Source organism: Rhodotorula paludigena (assembly GCF_050403205.1).
Source record: "Rhodotorula paludigena JCM10292 DNA, Rt_paludigena_JCM10292v1_ctg41, whole genome shotgun sequence".
NCBI classification, from domain to species: domain Eukaryota; kingdom Fungi; phylum Basidiomycota; class Microbotryomycetes; order Sporidiobolales; family Sporidiobolaceae; genus Rhodotorula; species Rhodotorula paludigena.
In genome coordinates, this window is record NW_027481417.1 from 105,766 (window position 1) to 123,200 (window position 17,435).

General features: G+C 64.9%; 6 protein-coding genes across 6 annotated transcripts; 3 read left to right on the plus strand and 3 right to left on the minus strand.

Moving 5' to 3' along the window:
* Positions 1–10: 10 nt before the first annotated feature.
* Positions 11–1,055, minus strand: JCM10292_000420 (uncharacterized protein; the record flags this gene model as incomplete). Its single annotated transcript, XM_076650829.1, has 5 exons — positions 11–140; positions 212–238; positions 309–731; positions 792–816; positions 896–1,055. The coding sequence occupies 5 exons, from the start codon at positions 1,053–1,055 to the stop codon at positions 11–13; spliced, it is 765 nt and encodes a 254-aa protein (XP_076503636.1).
* Positions 1,056–3,554: 2,499 nt separating this feature from the next.
* Positions 3,555–6,717, plus strand: SOK1 (Sok1p; the record flags this gene model as incomplete). Its single annotated transcript, XM_076650830.1, has 3 exons — positions 3,555–4,741; positions 4,819–5,389; positions 5,446–6,717. 3 exons carry the CDS (start codon positions 3,555–3,557, stop codon positions 6,715–6,717), a joined length of 3,030 nt encoding a protein of 1,009 aa, XP_076503637.1.
* Positions 6,718–7,034: 317 nt separating this feature from the next.
* On the minus strand, positions 7,035–10,535 carry PRP6 (U4/U6-U5 snRNP complex subunit PRP6; the record flags this gene model as incomplete). The annotated part of the gene is made up of 11 exons (XM_076650831.1): positions 7,035–7,202; positions 7,261–7,526; positions 7,589–7,970; positions 8,031–8,289; positions 8,352–8,937; positions 9,020–9,146; positions 9,234–9,426; positions 9,489–9,679; positions 9,757–9,893; positions 9,974–10,183; positions 10,307–10,535. The coding sequence occupies 11 exons, from the start codon at positions 10,533–10,535 to the stop codon at positions 7,035–7,037; spliced, it is 2,748 nt and encodes a 915-aa protein (XP_076503638.1).
* Positions 10,536–10,953: 418 nt separating this feature from the next.
* JCM10292_000423 (Zn(II)2Cys6 transcription factor domain-containing protein) lies at positions 10,954–12,729 on the minus strand (the record flags this gene model as incomplete). The annotated part of the gene is made up of 5 exons (XM_076650832.1): positions 10,954–11,645; positions 11,705–11,962; positions 12,042–12,188; positions 12,408–12,539; positions 12,651–12,729. The coding sequence occupies 5 exons, from the start codon at positions 12,727–12,729 to the stop codon at positions 10,954–10,956; spliced, it is 1,308 nt and encodes a 435-aa protein (XP_076503639.1).
* A 1,576-nt stretch (positions 12,730–14,305) lies between these two features.
* On the plus strand, positions 14,306–15,225 carry RHO1 (Rho family GTPase RHO1; the record flags this gene model as incomplete). The annotated part of the gene is made up of 4 exons (XM_076650833.1): positions 14,306–14,401; positions 14,607–14,635; positions 14,702–15,005; positions 15,070–15,225. The coding sequence occupies 4 exons, from the start codon at positions 14,306–14,308 to the stop codon at positions 15,223–15,225; spliced, it is 585 nt and encodes a 194-aa protein (XP_076503640.1).
* A 707-nt stretch (positions 15,226–15,932) lies between these two features.
* JCM10292_000425 (RidA family protein) lies at positions 15,933–16,799 on the plus strand (the record flags this gene model as incomplete). The annotated part of the gene is made up of 5 exons (XM_076650834.1): positions 15,933–15,988; positions 16,134–16,233; positions 16,350–16,457; positions 16,612–16,671; positions 16,737–16,799. The coding sequence occupies 5 exons, from the start codon at positions 15,933–15,935 to the stop codon at positions 16,797–16,799; spliced, it is 387 nt and encodes a 128-aa protein (XP_076503641.1).
* Between the last annotated feature and the right edge of the window lie 636 nt (positions 16,800–17,435).

Here is a 17,435-nt window from a genome sequence, read left to right on the forward strand (position 1 = left end):
GCGCGGCCGGCTAAGCTCGACGCTCAGCCGCGATGATTTGCCGCGCCAACTCTTCGAGGTTGGGTGCGACAATATCGGGCTGACCGAACAGGTCCTCAAGGACGAGGTGCTCTTCGTACGTCACTAGTGCTGTCTTGAAGCTGCGATGGCAATGTACATTATCGTCAGCTGGCTTGGTTTGCCGATGAACGCTATGATTGGGGGGGCGCACCCTGCCTTCTTAGCTGCAAACAAGTCCCTGTCTCGTGCTGGAGCGTCAGTCGATTGTTTATAGAACTGGTGGCGTTCGGAGAGGAAGCGAGACGCACCAAGTGTGCGATGCGACAAACCACCCGTGCTTCTTCTCGGTATCCGCGTCGACCCCGAGTTTCCTCCATACGTCCCGATACACGCTCGGCGCAGGCTTGGCCACCCGGTCCTCGTCGCAGCTGAAGTACTCCCAACGCTTCGCTTCGGTTTCGCCGAGCGCTTTGACGAACAACCCGCGTGTGGTTTCGAGCGCGCCGTTGGTCGCCGCCATGAGGCGGAAATTGGCTGACAAGAGCAGGTCGGATGCCTGTGCAAGGCCAGGGCGGGGAGGCAGCGATGGGATGGCGGAGATGATGGGCTCGAGGAGGGATTCGGGTAGCTGAGCAGGGTTGATTTTGCCGGAAGAGGCGGCGGACGCAGGAACGAGTTCGTGCATAAGGAGGATGCGAGGGAGCGTCGCCTTCAGAACTTGTGCGATTGGTCTGCGAGCTTGTCTCTGTCAGCAGAAGCTCTCTTCTCGAGCAAAAGCAGAGTGCGCGCACCGGTATGAATCGTTAAGAGATAGGTCTGCACATGCAGGCAAGCGCGCTTCGTCAGCGCGCGGAGTCCCGCTTGCGTCTCGGTCGCGGCATAAACATAGCCGTACATGTGAAGTCCCTCTGCGCAGAGTGAAACCAGTCCTCGGTGATCGAGGTGGCATGGCCCGATGTCAAGGTGGGGAAGGACGAGCGAAGAGCACGAGTGCAGCCTTCGAACGAGAAGCAGGTGCCGAGCACGTCAAAGGCGACTGGTACGCGGCTGGCCATCCCCGTTCGGCGAGAGCAGCTTGGTGCGAGCTGAAGCAACCTCTGGACCTGACATCGCGGCGCAGCCTGTCCGCCAATGACTCTGCTCGTGTCAACACGCTCGGTCGTTGTCATGAGGATGCGCCTGACACTGGCTCTAGCAGTGCACACCCGTCCGACTGAGCCCCGTCGCGCGGTGTCGCGAGCTCGCGAGCGTCGTCCTCTCCGCCTGCTCAGGTCTGCTCAGGGTCGGCGACGAGGCGCAGCGCGCTCGGCTGCAGCTGACGAGAGTGTCTGAGATTGTTGCTCTTGGCGGACGGTCGACCTGGCGCTCACAGACGGCCTCGTCGCAGCGCGCTCGTCCGAGATGGCCATCTTGTACGCGTTTCTCGTGCCGGCGCACACGTGCATGCCTACGCGTGACGCGCAGACACGCGATGCAAGTACTTCAATGGCTGAGACTCCTTTGACGCACACTGGGACGTCTCCACGTCGCACAACGGTGGTCTTCCGCCTGGTCACACCGTCTGTCTTGGATCGGCTTAATCGAACTGGCGACTTTCGAGTTGCCGTCAAATGCTGAGTTGCTCAGGAGTGTGTCTTGCTATGCTCTGCTTCTGCATGCGAATCTCGCCAGGGTCTCTTCGCTGTCAAACTTGACGCGGTTTCCTGTCTCGTCGGCTTGTTTCAATCACTCTCCGTCGTTCTGGCTGCCCAGGCGTCTGCTACTTGACCACCAAGGCTCCGTCAGAGCCCTGCCTTGAGTCACGACCGGATGCTGCTTGCCAGCTGCACGGCCGGAGGAAGTCTCGCTTGCAGTGCTTCGCAGGTCTCACCCCTCACGGCGGGGGTCGTGGTGCCTACGAAAGACGAGATGGCTTCTGGGCCATGCATCAGGCTTTGCCGATGCATGAGAAGGACGTCGCGCGCTGAACAGGGCGAGCCTCTCCTCCTGTTGCATTGCCAGGCGCCGTGGACGCCGCTGTTCTTTCCACAGGTCCTACAAAGCACGAAAGTCAGTGTTCGACCCGTCGTCACGCTGTCTGTTCAGCTGCGATCCTTCCGTAGTCGCGGCAATCTTCTTGCATCCCGATGGCCCGGGGCGTACATACTTTCTCACAGTTCATCTTGCAGGCAGACCATTGCGTCGGCGTTCGATCATCTTTCTCGCATGGGGCGTGTTGCCAATTCGAGCCAGATGTCATTAGGCGGCCGCGCTTCTTTCATCCATCAACGCGCATTTGGAGAAGTACCGCGTTCGCTCGTTGCACCAGCAGGTCTGGTTCAAAGTTTTGTGCATCTTCCTCGCGACCTGTTTCCAGGAACGAAGACCCCGGTAGTGGCGCGAATTTTGGACCCCGCGCGAGACGCTGTTCCGCCCGCAAGAGGGAGGAGCGGCCCCGAGGGTCTGGTGGGCATCCCCCTCGCTGTGCCGTGTGAAAGGGCCGCGTGATGTCTGCGATGGCCTTGCAGGTGCTCAAGCGCGGCTGGCTGTGAGAGCGCGTGAAAACCAAGAGACCTTTGATGAAAGGAGCCGGGGAGGCGGGTCGAAGAGAACCAGTTTGTTTCGCAACGCCTCTTCCCCTGGCCTCCTTCTTCTGCAGTCTCGCACTCATCTCTGGTCGGGCGTCTCGTAGAGCAGGGATTGTCGTCGAGTGCTTGCGACAGCTCCTGACTCGCCGAGCGGAAAGTGCCCTGGGTCCAGTTCTCGCGTTCTTCCTTCTCTTCGCTCGGTTGGGCAGAGAAGCATGTTGGCAGGCCGAACAACGACAGCACTGGGAAGTTCCCGAGTAGCGCGAGAAGACCGGACTGCGCGGTGCGCCGGGTGCGGGGAGAAAGACGGCGACAGGAAGGCGCGGCGTGCGCATGTGCGACGATCGCCTTCTCAATTCGGCCCGCCGTCTTGCGACGGCCTGCCAACACCCAGCCTCCAGGAGCAGATCGGGGCAACGCTCGTCAGCGCACGCGCAGGCAAGGCAGGCCAGGGACGCAGGCGCAGGGAAAGTGCGCGAGCGGAACCGGCAGCTGCAGCCTCGTTTCCTCGTCTTCGCACGCTTGCCTCGCCTCGACGAGAAGGTGCAGACCTGCCCTGGCTGGCCAGAGGCAAGTCCTTCTCAACGCCCGCCGTCGGCGACGCCTCGCTTCGTCCTCTCTCTCCATTCACCTGCTGGTGTCTGTGCGTGCGGCGCGAGCGTCGTTGTCGAGAGTCCGTCGCGATCTCGCCCAGGGGGAGAGACAACGTCTCATCCGCCCGTATTGCTCGGAGACACACCTAGCGCGACATTCGGAGGGCATCTGTGCGTCCCTTTGACGCTCTCGAGCCTCTGTGTGCGCCCGCACCGCGTCCGGCTGACCGGCTGCCGCCATCGCGCTCGCCTCTGCTCTTCGTCCGCACCTCTCCGCAGATCGTCTCGTCTCCTCTCACCCTCGGCTCCAAACCCGACCGCGCGTCTCCCTGCTTCGTCTACCTCTGACCAGTTCACATACGGCGCTTCCGCAAGTGCTCGAGGATTCGCCACGATGGAGTCGCCCTTCCCGCCTCAGCTCTCGCTCGCGCCTTCGAACCAGGCAAGCGCATCTGCATCTGCGTCCGCCGCGAGCCCACCCGGTCCGGCCGGCCTCTCGTCCGACGCCGCGCCTTCGTCTTCGGAGCCGCGCCAGCCGCGCAAGCGGGCACGCACCGCTGTGGCGGAGGACGAGGCCCGCGAGCGCGCATTTGAGCGCGCGCCGCCTAGCGACGAAGGTGCCGCGGGCCAGTGCGAGACGCGGGCGGTGTTGCGACCGCGCGGGCTGTACGAGAGGAGCAATGGCGTGCGCGCGGGCAGCGCGCGGAGGGTAGCAAAGGAGCGGGCTCAGCAGGGGAGCGAGCGCCTTGAATGGATGCGGCGGAGCGCGAATGAAGGAGGTGTGTGCGAACCGGTCGACAAGCGGAGACGCCTGGTCGCGGATAGTCTTGGCGACGCTGCCGAGGCGTCTCACTACGACAGCACGAATGGCGCCGACCGCCAGACCGCCGATTTCCTGCGACCGCCGCCCCTGCTGCCCATTCCCGACTGCCGCAACGCTTCCACCGCCGTCCGCCCGCTCACTTCTCCTCACCTCGGCGCTTTTCCGACCGCGCTCGCCGCCGCGCAATCCGCAGAGGCCGAATCCTCCTCCTCCCTTCCGCCTCCCGCGTCTCCACTTTTGCCTCCTCGCTCCGCCATTCCCGCCCAACTGCCTTTCGGCACTCCTGCACACTCACAGTCTCGTGCCGCGTCCCCCGCACGTCCGCGGCCTCGACGGCGCGCGTATTCTCTGCCCGGTTGTGCAGTCGATGTCTTCGCCAGCAAGGTCTCTCCCACGGGTTCCCCTTCCGTCGCTTCGCCCGCACTGCAAACGCCGCGACGACGCCAGCGCCCAACGGTATCGACCGACTTCGAACGGTCTCGCCGCTCTCTTGCGCCCGGACTCGCGAGTCCCCCGCAGACGCGTGCATCTTTCCCGCTCGCGCAGCTTGACCCCCTCGCTCTGCACGATGCGCACTCGGGCGCCTTCAACAAGGAGGTCTCGCCCCGTCCGCTGGCGCGCATTTCGCTCGTACCGCCTATCACGCGTGCCACGCTGCGCGAGCTGGACCTGGGCGAGATTATGCGTAATCCGCAGCTGCGGCACGACGTGGTGTTTGACCCAAATCTCATGTTCCGCCCGAACTATGACGGCGAACGGTGCGTTGTGGTCTTGCTTTCTCGCATTCGGCCATTTCCGCCGCGCCGTGACTGAACTGACTCTACCCGCCCTGCAGCGGCGAGCGCAAGCGCACTCTTGCTGAGCAGTACTGGACGGCCATCGCCTGCGAGGTTTCGACCGGGTGTCGCTGCGCGACCTACCGCGACAAGGAGCTGCTTCCCTGCGTCTGCCTCTCTACCGACGCCTGCACCCCATCGCCTCTCGCAACTCGTCTTCCGTCTCGCATCGCACCGCTTGTTAGCGAGCTGCGCGACATCCTCGTCAGCCTTCTCCCCCTCCCTTTTTCGCCGAGTTCGACGCCTTCCGCCTCGCCCAGCTTCGCCAGCGCTGTTCCCCCTTCGTCTCCAGACCCGAATTCGCCCAGCAGCCAGCACGCGAGCGTATCGTACTGGACCGCTTCGCGCGACGAGATCACCGCCGCGCTTGACCCGATCGCGCTCGAGCGGCAGTTCTTGCACGGACTCGTCGATGTCGCGGCGCTCGCGCATTTCTTGGGTCGGACACTCAAAACGCACTGCGCGCCGATGCGCGACGAGCTCGTCGATGAGATGGTCAGGACGTGCGAGACGCGGGGCGTCGCTCGGGGCGTCAGGATGTGCTTTGAGATCCTCGAGCTCATGAAGCTGGTGCGGACATTGCTGGCACGGCACCGAGAGTCCTCGACTGATAACCTCGCCTGCAGGACATCGCCAACCACCAGCTCCGCTCCCTGCGGCCTTACCTCGTTCAGACCGCCGTCGAGGTTGAGCGTCGGTTCTTCCAGGAGTTTGTCGAGCGCCGTGGCGGACTCGGACGCTTCGACCGACTTCGCGGCTGGGTCTGCGACGCCGCGTCTGCTGCTCCCCGCACCTCGAGCAAGGTGGACGCGACGGACCGCGCAGTCACGCATGCCATTCTCGACCTGATCCTCCCCGGCGATGGCGCGGCAAAGTACTGTTCCCTCGCCTCCCTGCCCGAGACGGCCCAGCTCGACTCCTACCGCCTTCAAGCTTTCCACGCCGATGCCGTCGACCTCACAGTCCTCTACATGCTAGTCCTCCTCTTCCAGCAGCTCGCTTCGCCCAAACGCCCCTCGCCCGCCGAAATCGACTCGCTTCGCCAGGAGCTCTGGTGCATCATGACGGCGAGCACGCGCTCGACTTCGTCGCTCGTCGGCCCCGGTGCCGCTGTCCAGGGCATCCCACAAGGCCCGCCCGGCCACGGCATCGCCAAGCTCGCTTCGCCGTCCTGGCGCGCCGCGATGCAGGATGTCCTTCTCCAAGTTGCCGCCCGCGCTACCGAGGTCCGCGAGCGCCAAGACGACACGAAAGTTGCGCCTCCGACGCAGCGCACAGGCATGCCGATTGCCGAGATGCTCGAGCTCGTCAAGAGCTATTTCGACACGAATGTCAAGGCATCGTCGAAGCTCTTCCGGCTGCTCCACAAGCGCCTCCGCTCGACGCTCGAGTCGGTAGTGCTTGAGGAGCTCGACAAGGAGCGCAAGCGCGGACCGCTCGCGTTCGCGACTTGGTGGGCGCCGCAGGTCGAGCTGGTCGCCATGACAACGGGCCACGCGCGCCGGTCGAATGCCGTCGACGTGCCTTCGACCTTGTCGCGCTCTGTCTCGCACAGAAATCCGGTCGCACGTCCTCAAGCGGGCATGATGGCCAGCACGGCGCCCGCCCGACGCGGCATCAAGCGCTCGCACGTTGAACAGGACGACCCGGACTCGACATCATCTGGCTCTGAGGACGAGGGCGCGGACAAGCGCCGGCGTCGCGAGCCCGTCGAGCCGCCTCCTAAGCAGTCCGAGGTCGACATTGCTCTTCAGCAGAACGGCCTCGCAACGCTTTCGGGCGAGGTGCGCTTGCTCGGCGAGCGCATCGCCAAGGTCGTCAGTTTCCACCTCACCGTCTATCGCCCCTTGTACAACTACTGGCTTTCGCAGCCTGCCCCGTCTTCCGCCGCCGCCTGAAGATTTCCAGCAGTGGCCTTCGCCTTTCCGCTCCCTCAGCCATATGCTGTCTTGCCCATCTGTCCATCTTTCGTCAATGCGCCTCTATACCAATCCATCGAAACATCCAGATCTCGAGCAGTACTGTCACGAGCCCAGCACCTCGTCCATCGTTCGCAACGCCTGTTGATATAGCAAACCCTCGCAGACTTACCTTGCACTATAGACACTCTCGTTGGCACAGCGGACCACGCAGTTGGCAGTGAGAACGACAAGTTGCGATACAGCGGTACCAGATACTGGCGACAATGGGGAGGCCGAGCAGGATAGGCGCGCATCTATGCGGCGGTGCTTGCCGAACTGTCCTCCAGCGCCTGCGAAGCCAGCTCGAGGATCGCTGCGACGTCCTTCCCGACGTTTGCTGGGTCCTTCGCGACGACCGGCCAGACCTGACCATGATGCGGGTCTGCCGCAACGCACTTCTGCAGAACCAGCTCGCGGTGCTCCTACGAGACCACACCCAGTCAGCCTTGTGGCACAAGAGGAGAGAAGCGATCGACACACCTCGGTGCCATGCTGCTTCTCGAACTTCCACCACCAAGCCCACGCGTCGCCGTAGTCGCCGTCGGCCGCGACCGCACGTCCGAACCAGTCGCGCGCCTTCTCGATCTTGCGCTCCGCCCAGAACAGCCGCGCAACCGTGACGATGACGGCGGGCGCGTTGTTCGTCTTCTTGAGCGCGTCGACCGAGCGCGTCTTGCGGGTCGGGCGGGGCTCGGACCAGACCGAGTGCGAGTGAAGGAGACCGGAGGCAGGGAGCGTTTGCAGTGCTGCACGAAGGATTAACAAGTCAGCATACCGTGAGGGTAGGGCAAGAAAGCGAAGGACGTACCTCGTGCCAGCATGGGCTTTGCTGCGCCCGATCCATCTCGTTCCTCGACCTTGACGCTCTCGAGCCAGACGTCCTCGCTCTTCGGGTTGAGATTGCGCGCCTTCTCGAGCAGCGCACGCGCCTTGATGCGCACGCCCGCGCGCTCCTCGAGCCGCGACGCCATGATCCACAGCGGGACGGCGGTCGGGCATTTGCGCACGCCGTCCGCGAGCGCCTGGCGCGCGCCGGCGAGGTTGGCCGGCGTCTGCGCCTGGAGGAGCTGCGCGTGCATCATGTGCAGCTTGGCGGACGACGGGAAGGCCTTGAGACCGTCCTTGACCATCTGCAGCGCCGCCTCGTTCGAGCTGTGCGTACGCTCGAAGACGGCCGACTTGACCCAAATCTGCGAGGAGGAAAGCTGTCAACACGCGCAACAGCACCCCGCAGGCATCGACAGACGCACCCGCTCCGTGCCCGAGACCTCGCGCGCACGCTGCATCAGCTGCTTGGCCGCCTCGATCTGCCCATTCTCCGCCTCGAGCTTGACGGCCGCGAGCCAGATGCCCTCGCTGTCCGGGTTGGCCTCGAACGCGCGACTGAGGATCTCTCGCGCGCCGTCGACGTCGCCGCTGAGCCACGACTCCTTGGCCGCCATGAGCCAGAGGACCTCGGCCTGCGGCACCGACTCAACGGCGCGATTGAGCAGGGCAAGCAGCGCATCGCTGGATCATAGAGAATGATGTCAGCTACCAGAAAGCGGCCCGGGGTGAACGGAGGGACGCACCGGTCGCCGTGCTCCTTCTCGAGGTCGGCCGCCTTGCGCCAAATCGACTGCTTCTGCGGGAAGACCTTGAGCGCGTACGCGTAGATGGCGCGCGCCGTCGCAAACAGGCCTTTCTTGGCCATCGTGTCGGCGTCGTCGAGCCAGACGACCTGGCGGTCCTCCTCGTCGACGTCGAGGTGGATCGTCGCCTTGACGATCGCCTGCGCCGTGACCGTGCTGCCCTGCTGCTCTGCGCGCTCGGCTTCGGCGAGCCACTGGTCGCGCGAGAGCTCGGCGCCGTTCTTCTTGAGCGCCGAGACACCATTCGCGATGATAGCATCGACCTGCGCAACGTTGCCCTCCTGCTCCTGCAAGCGGCCGGCGGCGATCCAGATTTCGTGCGATGTCGGAATCGTCTTGCGCGCCTTGTTGAGCACCTGTCGTGCGCGATCGGGCGTCTCGAGGCGCGCGAGGGCGAGCCACAGCTCTTGCGAATGCGGGATGACCTCGACGGCGCGTGCGAGGAGGATGCGCGCGTCTTCGGGGTTGTCCTCGAGCTTGACAGTCTCCTTCCAGAGCTTGACTGATGCGGGGATGTACTCGAGGGCTGTGAAACGGGGTCCATTCTCGAGGAGTCAGCGTCTCGTCACGGGAACGGTGCAGCTGACGGAGAGAGGGTGCTCCCGCACCTTTCCGCAAAACCCGCTTCTTCGCCTTGACGTCGTGCTCGAGCTCGACGGCGCGCATCCAGATCCGCACAGACTGCGGCAGCTCCTGGATGGCGTTGGCAAGAATGATCTTCGCGTTCTCGTTCGTCTGCAGGACGTTGACTTTGATCAGCATCCGCCTCGAGAATCCAGGCACCGCCAGAATCGAGTGAGGGAAGCAATTATGGCGCCGCACGTTCAGCTCGCTCGCGCACAGCCACACGTCCTCGTTCTTCGGGCACTGGTCGCACCCTTCGGCGATAATCTTGCGCGCCGCAACCTGCTTGCCCGCGACGTTTTCGAGCCACGCCGCGGCGACCCAACCGGGCGCGTGCTTCGGGTTCGTCTTCGTAAGCGACTGCAGGAGCGCACGCGCTCGCTTGATGTCTCTACAAAAGGCATGTCTCGTCAGCAACACGATAAAAGCCGTGAAAATATCGAGACGACGAACCCAATCTCGCTCGACGTCTTGAGTAGCTGACTGTCGAGGCCGGTGAGGTAGCCCTTCGGATCGATGTTGGTCGCGCCGAGCGCCGAGTCTGTCCCGGCCTGCTCGAGCTTGATCGAGAGCATCTTCTCACGAGCTTGACCAATCTCGGCAAAGTCGGTGAGAGCTTCGGCGGGAGTGGCGAGGCCGTCCTTCTGCGTTCGACGGAGCGGGGAGGTAGTGGGGCGAGGTTAGCTTGATTCCGAGAAGGCGCATGCTTGCGGCCACGCACCATCTGCTCCTCCGCAAGCGAGCTCTCCAGCGCGTTCGAATCGCGTGCGCCGATGATGACGCTGTCGGGCACGACATAGCTGCGGCCTTCGAGTCGCGGCTTCTTCATGCGGTTGCCGATCATATTACTGACTTCGGCTGCATGACAGACAGTTTCGTCAGTACAAGACCGCAACGGGTCACGGGTTGATTGGACGAAAGCAAAGATGGAGACGCACGAAGGTTGTCCCAGTCCGTCTCGCTCATGTCGGCGAGCCCGCGCTTCAAGTCGGCAAACTGGCTCTGGATCGTCGGGCGCTCCTTGAGAAGCTTCTCGGCCTCTTCGCGCTCGCGCGCCTCGCGCTTGGCCCGCCGCCGCTCGTCAATCTTGGCGTCAACGGCCTCGTAGATCCGGTCCGCTTCCTCGTCGTCCGCTTCGTAGACGGTGCCTGCGGGTCCAGCGAGTCAGCAGGCGTTGCGACTACGCGCATTGGTGAGCTCCGGCCAGCTGCTCGCACCCGGCGAGCAGGAGAGCGAGGCAAGTCACATCGGGAGGGAAGCAGCGAACGCACCGGCAAACAATCCCGTCTCGTTCTCCGGGTCCTGGAATTGGTCCGGGTTGTACTCCTCCTCCTTGGGGCCCTCGTCGGCGCCGTCGGCGACCTGCTCTCGCGCGGGACCGATGTCGGACCGGGTGGTGAAGCCCTGGGCGCCACGGCCTGCACCGGCGACATACGAGGGCGGGGGCGCGAGGCGCAGGAAGGCGTAGCGATCGCCACGGAGTCCGAAAATGTCGGCCATGGCTGGCACTGCGCTAGAAGCAGGCGGCGAAGAGGCGAGGGAAGGCGAGGCGAGGGAGATGAAGGTGGAGGAGTGGGAGGACGAAGCAAGAGCGTGCTAGCTGCACAGCGGACGTGGAAGTGCCCCGTGAAGCTCGCTTGGCCCCTTCTCCGATGCCGTGAGGCGGTGCGACGAGTTGACAACCGCGGAGGCGATGAGGGCGAAGAGGAGAGGTGCACAGGCCGAGCAACGAGCGAGCGTGCGTTCGCAAGACTACTTCGTACTCTATTTGTCTCCGAATGCTCGGGGGCGCACGTGAGGCGAGCGCGGAACGAAAGCGGCGCCACTTCTTCGAAGCGAATGACAACGAGCACGTCTATTCCACTCATGCACGGCGAGGGTCTATCTATATATACGGACAACCAGACACTCAACATCACTATCCCGCCGCCGGCCAGTCGACCGCAAACGCCGGCACCATCGGGAGCGTGAGCGTCTGCTCCATCGAGCCGGGCATGGGCGTGTCGTCCTTCTGCGCCGCGAACGCCTGCATTGCGTCTCCCGCGCCGCACGCTGTCGGCTGCCGGTGGTGGTGGTGGTCCCACAGCGACATGCCCTCGAGCTCGAGCGGCGGGATCGACAGGGGCGACGTCGCTTCGGTCCAGTGCGGGTTGATGGCGCCCTGCTCGGCCGCCGCCGTGGGCTGCGGCGCCGGGTACGGCACGGGCGGGTAGTTGGTGAGGCGGAGAAGCGAGTGCGGGCGCGCGCACCCGCCGAGGAGCCACGGCGTGCTCGGAGACGGCCACGACGAGCACGACGAGAGCGAGAGGAGGTCCCAGTCAACCGAGAGGTCCGACGCCGAAAAGGCCGGCGACGACGGCTGCGTGTTGCACAGCGAGAGCGAGTCGCGCGTCGATGAGGAGCACGACGACGAGAGCGACGAGGAGCGCGGGTGCAGGATGCCGAAGTAGCCGTCAGCAGACGGGACGAAGGATGCCGCCGGCGGCGAATATTCCGGCGCCTCCGAGAACAGTGCGGAGTGGATGGGCGCGTCGGACTGTGGTGGTGCGGGCAGAGGCGGTAGAGGCGGGAGGATGACGGGGAGACCATGTATCGCGACCAGTGGAGGTTCTGCGGAGGTGCCGGCATCAGCAAGGAGCGCGACTTGGTGTTCGCTGCACGGGGCGCACCTGTTTCGGACGTCGGCATCTGCTCGTCCACCTGGATATCGTTCGACACGCCGTCTTCCGGCACGGGCGTCTGCTCCTCGTGGCTGTGCAGCGCCTCTGCGGCGCCCTCTTCGCTCCTCCGCGCGCGCTCTTCCTCCTCCTTCTGCCGCTGCAGGTACAGGTCTGCGCGGTACACGCACGACTGCCCCGCACGGTTGTACTTGGTGCACGCCGAGCATGCCGGCTTCTGCCCGTCGCATCGCACGCGGCGCTGCTTGCCTGCGGAAGTGCCGGGTGGTGGTGCCGAGAGTCAGTCGCGGCGCTCGGTGGGATCGCTGAGACTCGTCGAGAGACGCACAGGCTAGGCAAGCAAGACCCTTTTGCAGCGGGCCTTTTTTGACACCTTTTGCTGACGGGGAAGTCGCGCTGGAAATGGCAGCCGACGAAGTGGAGGCTTCCGCGCCAAAGTGCGGCGCGGTTGCGGCAAGTTCGGGAGGGGGAGGGCCTGTGTTGCGCGCGCCAGGTCGCGATGGAACGTCGACGAGGAACGCGCCCCGCGAGCAGAGACGAGGGTCGGGTAGGAAAAGTCCGGGGAATGCGGGACGCGGCGAGGAGGCGATGATGGCATGGGCGAACGCGGACGAGCGTCAGCACCTGGCAGCGCGAGAGCAGCGCAGAGCGAGCAACGACAGCTTCGTAGAGCTATGCAGGGGATCAAACGCACCCGTCTTGCGCTGTGGGACGATGCCGCCGTTGTAGCTGCACGCAGCCGGCGGGGGACGGCCTTCCCACGCAGCCTTGCGCAGACACGCCGTGCACGGGCTGCCACCGCTGCACTTGACTCGACGTTCTCGGCCTGCAGACGCGCACGCAGAGCTGCAAGTCAGCGGGTGCGGCGAGGGTTGGGGGCCGGACGCGAGTGTTCCGCCGAAACGAGAGCTGATGAGATGCGATCACGGCGACGCACACGTCGTGCACGCTGGCGTGCGGCTGCCGGTCGATTCTCGGTGGATCTTGCGCCCGAGCCGCGAGCTGGACGCGGGCATGGCTGCAGGGCGAGCGGGTGCAGCGGAAACGAGGGGAGAGCGTCGAGCGGGAGTCGACGCAGATTCCCCGATCGCCTCTGCTCTCGGCGAGAGGCCCCACCCGCTCCTCGCTTGCCCGCCCTGCAATTTTCGCACCCTTGCGTGATCCACTGATCCGCACTCCGATGCCGCCCCCCTCGCCGCGGCGGAAGGTCGGTCCGCCCACATCTTTCCCCTTCTCCTTCTCTTCCGTCTGCTATCTCCGCAAGATCCGTCCTCCTTCAAATGCCTGTCATGCACCCTTTTCTTCCCTTCGTCGCCGTCTTCGGAAACTTCTCTTGACATTCATGCCATCGATAGCATCGCGAATCCAAAGTCGGCGCGCAGAGGACTGGCACGACCGTCAGGGGCGAAGGGTTTTCACCGCTGGTTTGCCGAACGTTGGTATGGCTGCGCGCCAGTGCTGTTGATCTGTTGCACGAGATTCCGCACGTCGTGCAGATCAGCGGGCCAGCGGAGCATATTGTCGGATCGTTGTCCGCGTCGGACGAGAGATTCCCGCGATAGCCCCGGACAGAGCGTCCGCCTGTGCATCGCCAGCGGGACTGCCGCGCGACGTTCACAGAGCAGAATGAACATGCCGCACAAGCAGTTCTGCCCGGCCGGACAGCTGCACCCGCACACAAGTCGCCGGACGGGCAAGCAGACGCTCAGTGCGAGGGTCCGAGTGCGCAGCAGATCTACGCGCCACCTCCAACCTGTCGGATGTCGGTGCAGCAACAGTAAGTATCCTCGACTGAGAGCATGAGCCCCCAGAGAGCGGGGTGCCTCGCGAGGAGCTGACAACCGGCTCAACAGCATGCTTTGCAGCACCACTCCAGGTGGCGAGGCGGCTAGCGGAAGGCTGCAATGTGCCGAGTCACCGTCGAAAGCTCTGCGATGGACACTGCAGAGCCTCACGGCAGTGCGTGCGCGGAGCAGCCAGCTGTCGCGCGAGACCGAGGCACGAGGATGCGGTGGAAGCGGGCGGTGGATGCGCGAGGCGACACCAGCAGGAGCCACGGAGAAGAAGCCGCAGTGCACAGACAAGTCAACCAGCGCAGCAGGAGAACCTCAGGCGCTACTTGAGGGGAAGAAAGCGGACCCGCGCAGAGGGCAGCCTCGAGGCTCGGTCGACGGCGCGGGTCCTCGTCGTCCCCTCGCCGCGTCTTGCACTCGCCCAGCGCGTCTCTAGCGGTGAGTGGCATCCCCGTGCGGGTCTCTCGAGGCGTGGCCCGGCCCCAGAACCGCCTGGACGCGGTTCCCGGACGAGCAAGGGCTCCTCCAACTCGCTCGTCCGACCTGGCGCCCTCGCGCTCTCGTGGGCACAGCAGGCGCAGACGGGCTGACGAGGGACTGAGCCGTGCACCCGTTGACTCCTGCAGACTCTCTCCCTCTCCCTCTCGCCGCGCCTGTCCATCGCATCGTCGCCCCGCGCACCGGTCCCCGTCCCGCTCGCCTCTCGACGCGCAGACGCTCGCAGCAGCGCCTCGTCCTCGCCCGCACCCGCTCCGGCCGCGCTCTTTGCCCCTTCCTTTCCTACACCCCAAGCCACGCCATGTCCGAGATCAGGCGCAAGCTCGTCATCGTCGGCGACGGCGCGTGCGGAAAGACGTGTCTGCTCATCGTCTTCTCCAAGGGCACCTTCCCCGAGGTCAGTCTCGCTCTCCTGAGCCTTGCCGAGGTCTCTCGCACTAGTACATGGGCGCGCAAGCCCACTAGGGCGTGGAAAAGCGCCCCGGGTCGCGCGCAAAGACCCCTCTCCCCGCCCGAGGGGGCGGACGAGGCGGTGTCGGCTCTTCCGAATGCAGGTGCACGCACTCGGGCACTCCGCTGACGCACTCGTGCCCGGCACGCAGGTCTACGTCCCGACCGTCTTCGAGAACTAGTGCGTCGCCCGTGTCCGCTGCCCACATCGGGTCGCTCAACTGACCTCGTCCTCATCTGCGTGCAGCGTTGCCGATGTCGTGGTCGACGGCAAGCGCGTCGAGCTGGCGCTGTGGGATACCGCCGGCCAGGAGGACTACGACCGTCTCCGCCCGCTGTCGTACCCCGACTCGCACGTGATCCTCATCTGCTTCGCCGTCGACTCGCCCGACTCGCTCGACAACGTGCAGGAGAAGTGGATCTCCGAGGTCCTCCACTTCTGCTCGGGCCTCCCCATCATCCTCGTCGGCTGCAAGAAGGACCTGAGGAACGACCCCAAGACGATCGACGAGCTCCGGAGGACGAGCCAGCGGCCCGTCACGACCCAGGAGGTGCGCCCGTTCGCGCTCTCGCCCGCTCAAGCTCGCTTGCTGACGGGGTGACTATGCTGTGCAGGGCGAGATGGTCCGCCAAAAGATCGGCGCGACGCGGTACCTCGAGTGCTCGGCCCGGACGGGCGAAGGCGTGCGGGAGGTGTTCGAGACGGCGACGCGCCTCGCACTTCTCTCGACCAAGGGTCGCAAGAAGGGCGGCAAGTGCAACATCCTCTAAGCGTCTGCCTGTCCGCCCTCGCATGCCCGCCGCCGCCTCTCTTGCCTGATGCCCGCCCGTCTCAGCATACCCCTCCCCTCCGCTACGACACACGCACCCGTTCTACTCGCCCCTCCCACTTTCTTCGACGCGCCAGGCGCCACTCTGCCCCCTTTCTACACTTCACGACGTCGTTACTACCTGCCTAGCCCCCTCCGCTCCGTCAGTCTTGCTCCTGTCCGCGTAGCCTCTCGCCGTTTCTCCCTCGTCTGGCCAGCTAGTTCTCGCCTTCGTTCCTCCCTTTCTCCGTTCTCTCCCTAGCTGTACTCTACGCTTTCCCCATCTCGCCTGGCCCGCCTCGGAGAGTGTGCAGAGCTGCCCCTCAGTCAAGTCCGCCCAACTTCGCCGGCGCCCTCTGTGGCCCTGGCCTTCTCCTTGTTCCACGCCCCACACCGCTTCCCTTGCCGGTCAGTGTATGTTGCGCCGCCTGGTTCGCTCTGTCCCCTGCGCTCCTGCGTGCTCCCTGCGCCCGCATCGCTGACTCGCCCCTCGTGCCATCCCGCTCATCATCTCTCGCCTGGATCCCGCTCGCGCAACAGCTCCCGCGTTCCGTCCGTCCGCTCCACGCTCCCCAGCCATACTCACTCGCGACCGCTGCTCTCGCTGCCGGTCCCTCGCACCCGTTCTCTTCCCCTTGCTCGCGCTCCTTCTCGTCGACCTCGAAGACCATGAGCCTCTCGCCCGTCTCGACTGCGTCCGCGCCCTCGGCCGTCGGCCCCTACTCGTGCGTACCCTGGTTCCCTCTTGCCCCCTTTGCCCTCCGGTCCCTGCACGCGCGCGAGCTAGCCGCCCCTTGGCGCGCCGCCCCACCTCGCTCGCTCACCACTGGCTGACCGCCGCGTTTCGGACGCGCGCGCGCGCGTGAGCAGGCAGGCGATCAAGACCGACTCGCTCGTGTTCCTCTCGGGCTGCATCCCGCTCGTGCCCGAGACGATGAAGGTCGTCGAGGGCGGCGTCGAGGAGCAGACGGTGCGTCGTTTCGTTTCGTGCCTCAGGATGCGCGGTCTCTTCCACCTCTCGGGAGGTCGCTCTGATCCGCAGGGACGAACGTACGAGGCTGACATGGGGTCGTCCCCAAACGGCAGGAGCAAGCGCTCAAGAACTTCCAGGCCGTCCTCGCCGCAAGCGGGTGCCAGATCTCGGACGTCGCCAAGACGACCGTCTTCCTCCAGGACCTCGGCCACTTTGCGCAGGTGCGTCTGCACTCCGCCGCGCGTTGGATGCGCTTTGCGGAATAGGGTGTGAATGCGGGCGCGTCGCTCGACTGCTGGTCGAGCGAACGCTTGCTAGCTACGCACTACTGCGCCAGCTGCAAGGCTGACTTTTCATCCGATGCTCGACGCACAGGTCAACGCAATTTACGCCCGCGTCTTTGGCGACCACAAGCCCGCGCGCTCGTGTGTCGAGGTGCGCTCCGCTCTCCCTCACCCCACGCTCCCACTCGCTGACGCTCTCTCTCCACGCTCGCGCAGGTTGCCAAGCTCCCGCTCGGCGTTCTCGTCGAGGTCGAGGGTATCGCCGTCGTTCGCAAGTAGAATAAAAGCTAGGTTGTCGTGTCACGCGGCAAGGGGAGGGGCGCTGCGCCCGTATCGCCTCGACTTGCACGATACACGCAATACGATCCAGCAGTACATGGAGTGGCTTCGTAATGCCGTGCGAGAGCGCAAGCGCGAGAGCCCACGTGAGCGACATTGTCAACGGGAGAAGCGTCCCGAAAACAGCGACAGGCGGCAAGAGGGGGCTTGATGGCGCCAGCTGCCCGTGGAAAAGAGGCAGAGGTGAGGAAGTAGCGACATGTGACCCGGGATCAAGGTTGCGAAAAGTTTTGCGGGAAGAGGCGCAAGAGCATGCACTCTTTGCGAGCGCGCGCCCAAGTTGGCCCCGCTGATCATCGACCCCGGACTCGCCGTCGACGGCTTGCCGTGCGCGCGCGTCTGAGGCGCGCCCTCCGTGGCAGGAGACGGGGGCCGCAGACAGGAGACGGGGTGCGAGCTCGGCAGAGAGATGGTTCAGGCAACACTGTGCTCAGCGAGAGAGAAGGAGAGGAGAGTGCGAGATTTTCTAGTGTGGGCTCACGTGCGAGCGAGGTCAGGTGCTGGAAATCCGGGGAAAGGCAGCAAGCAGGCAGCAGGTGACCGCTCTCGGCCACGCCTGCGAGCTGCCGCGACAAT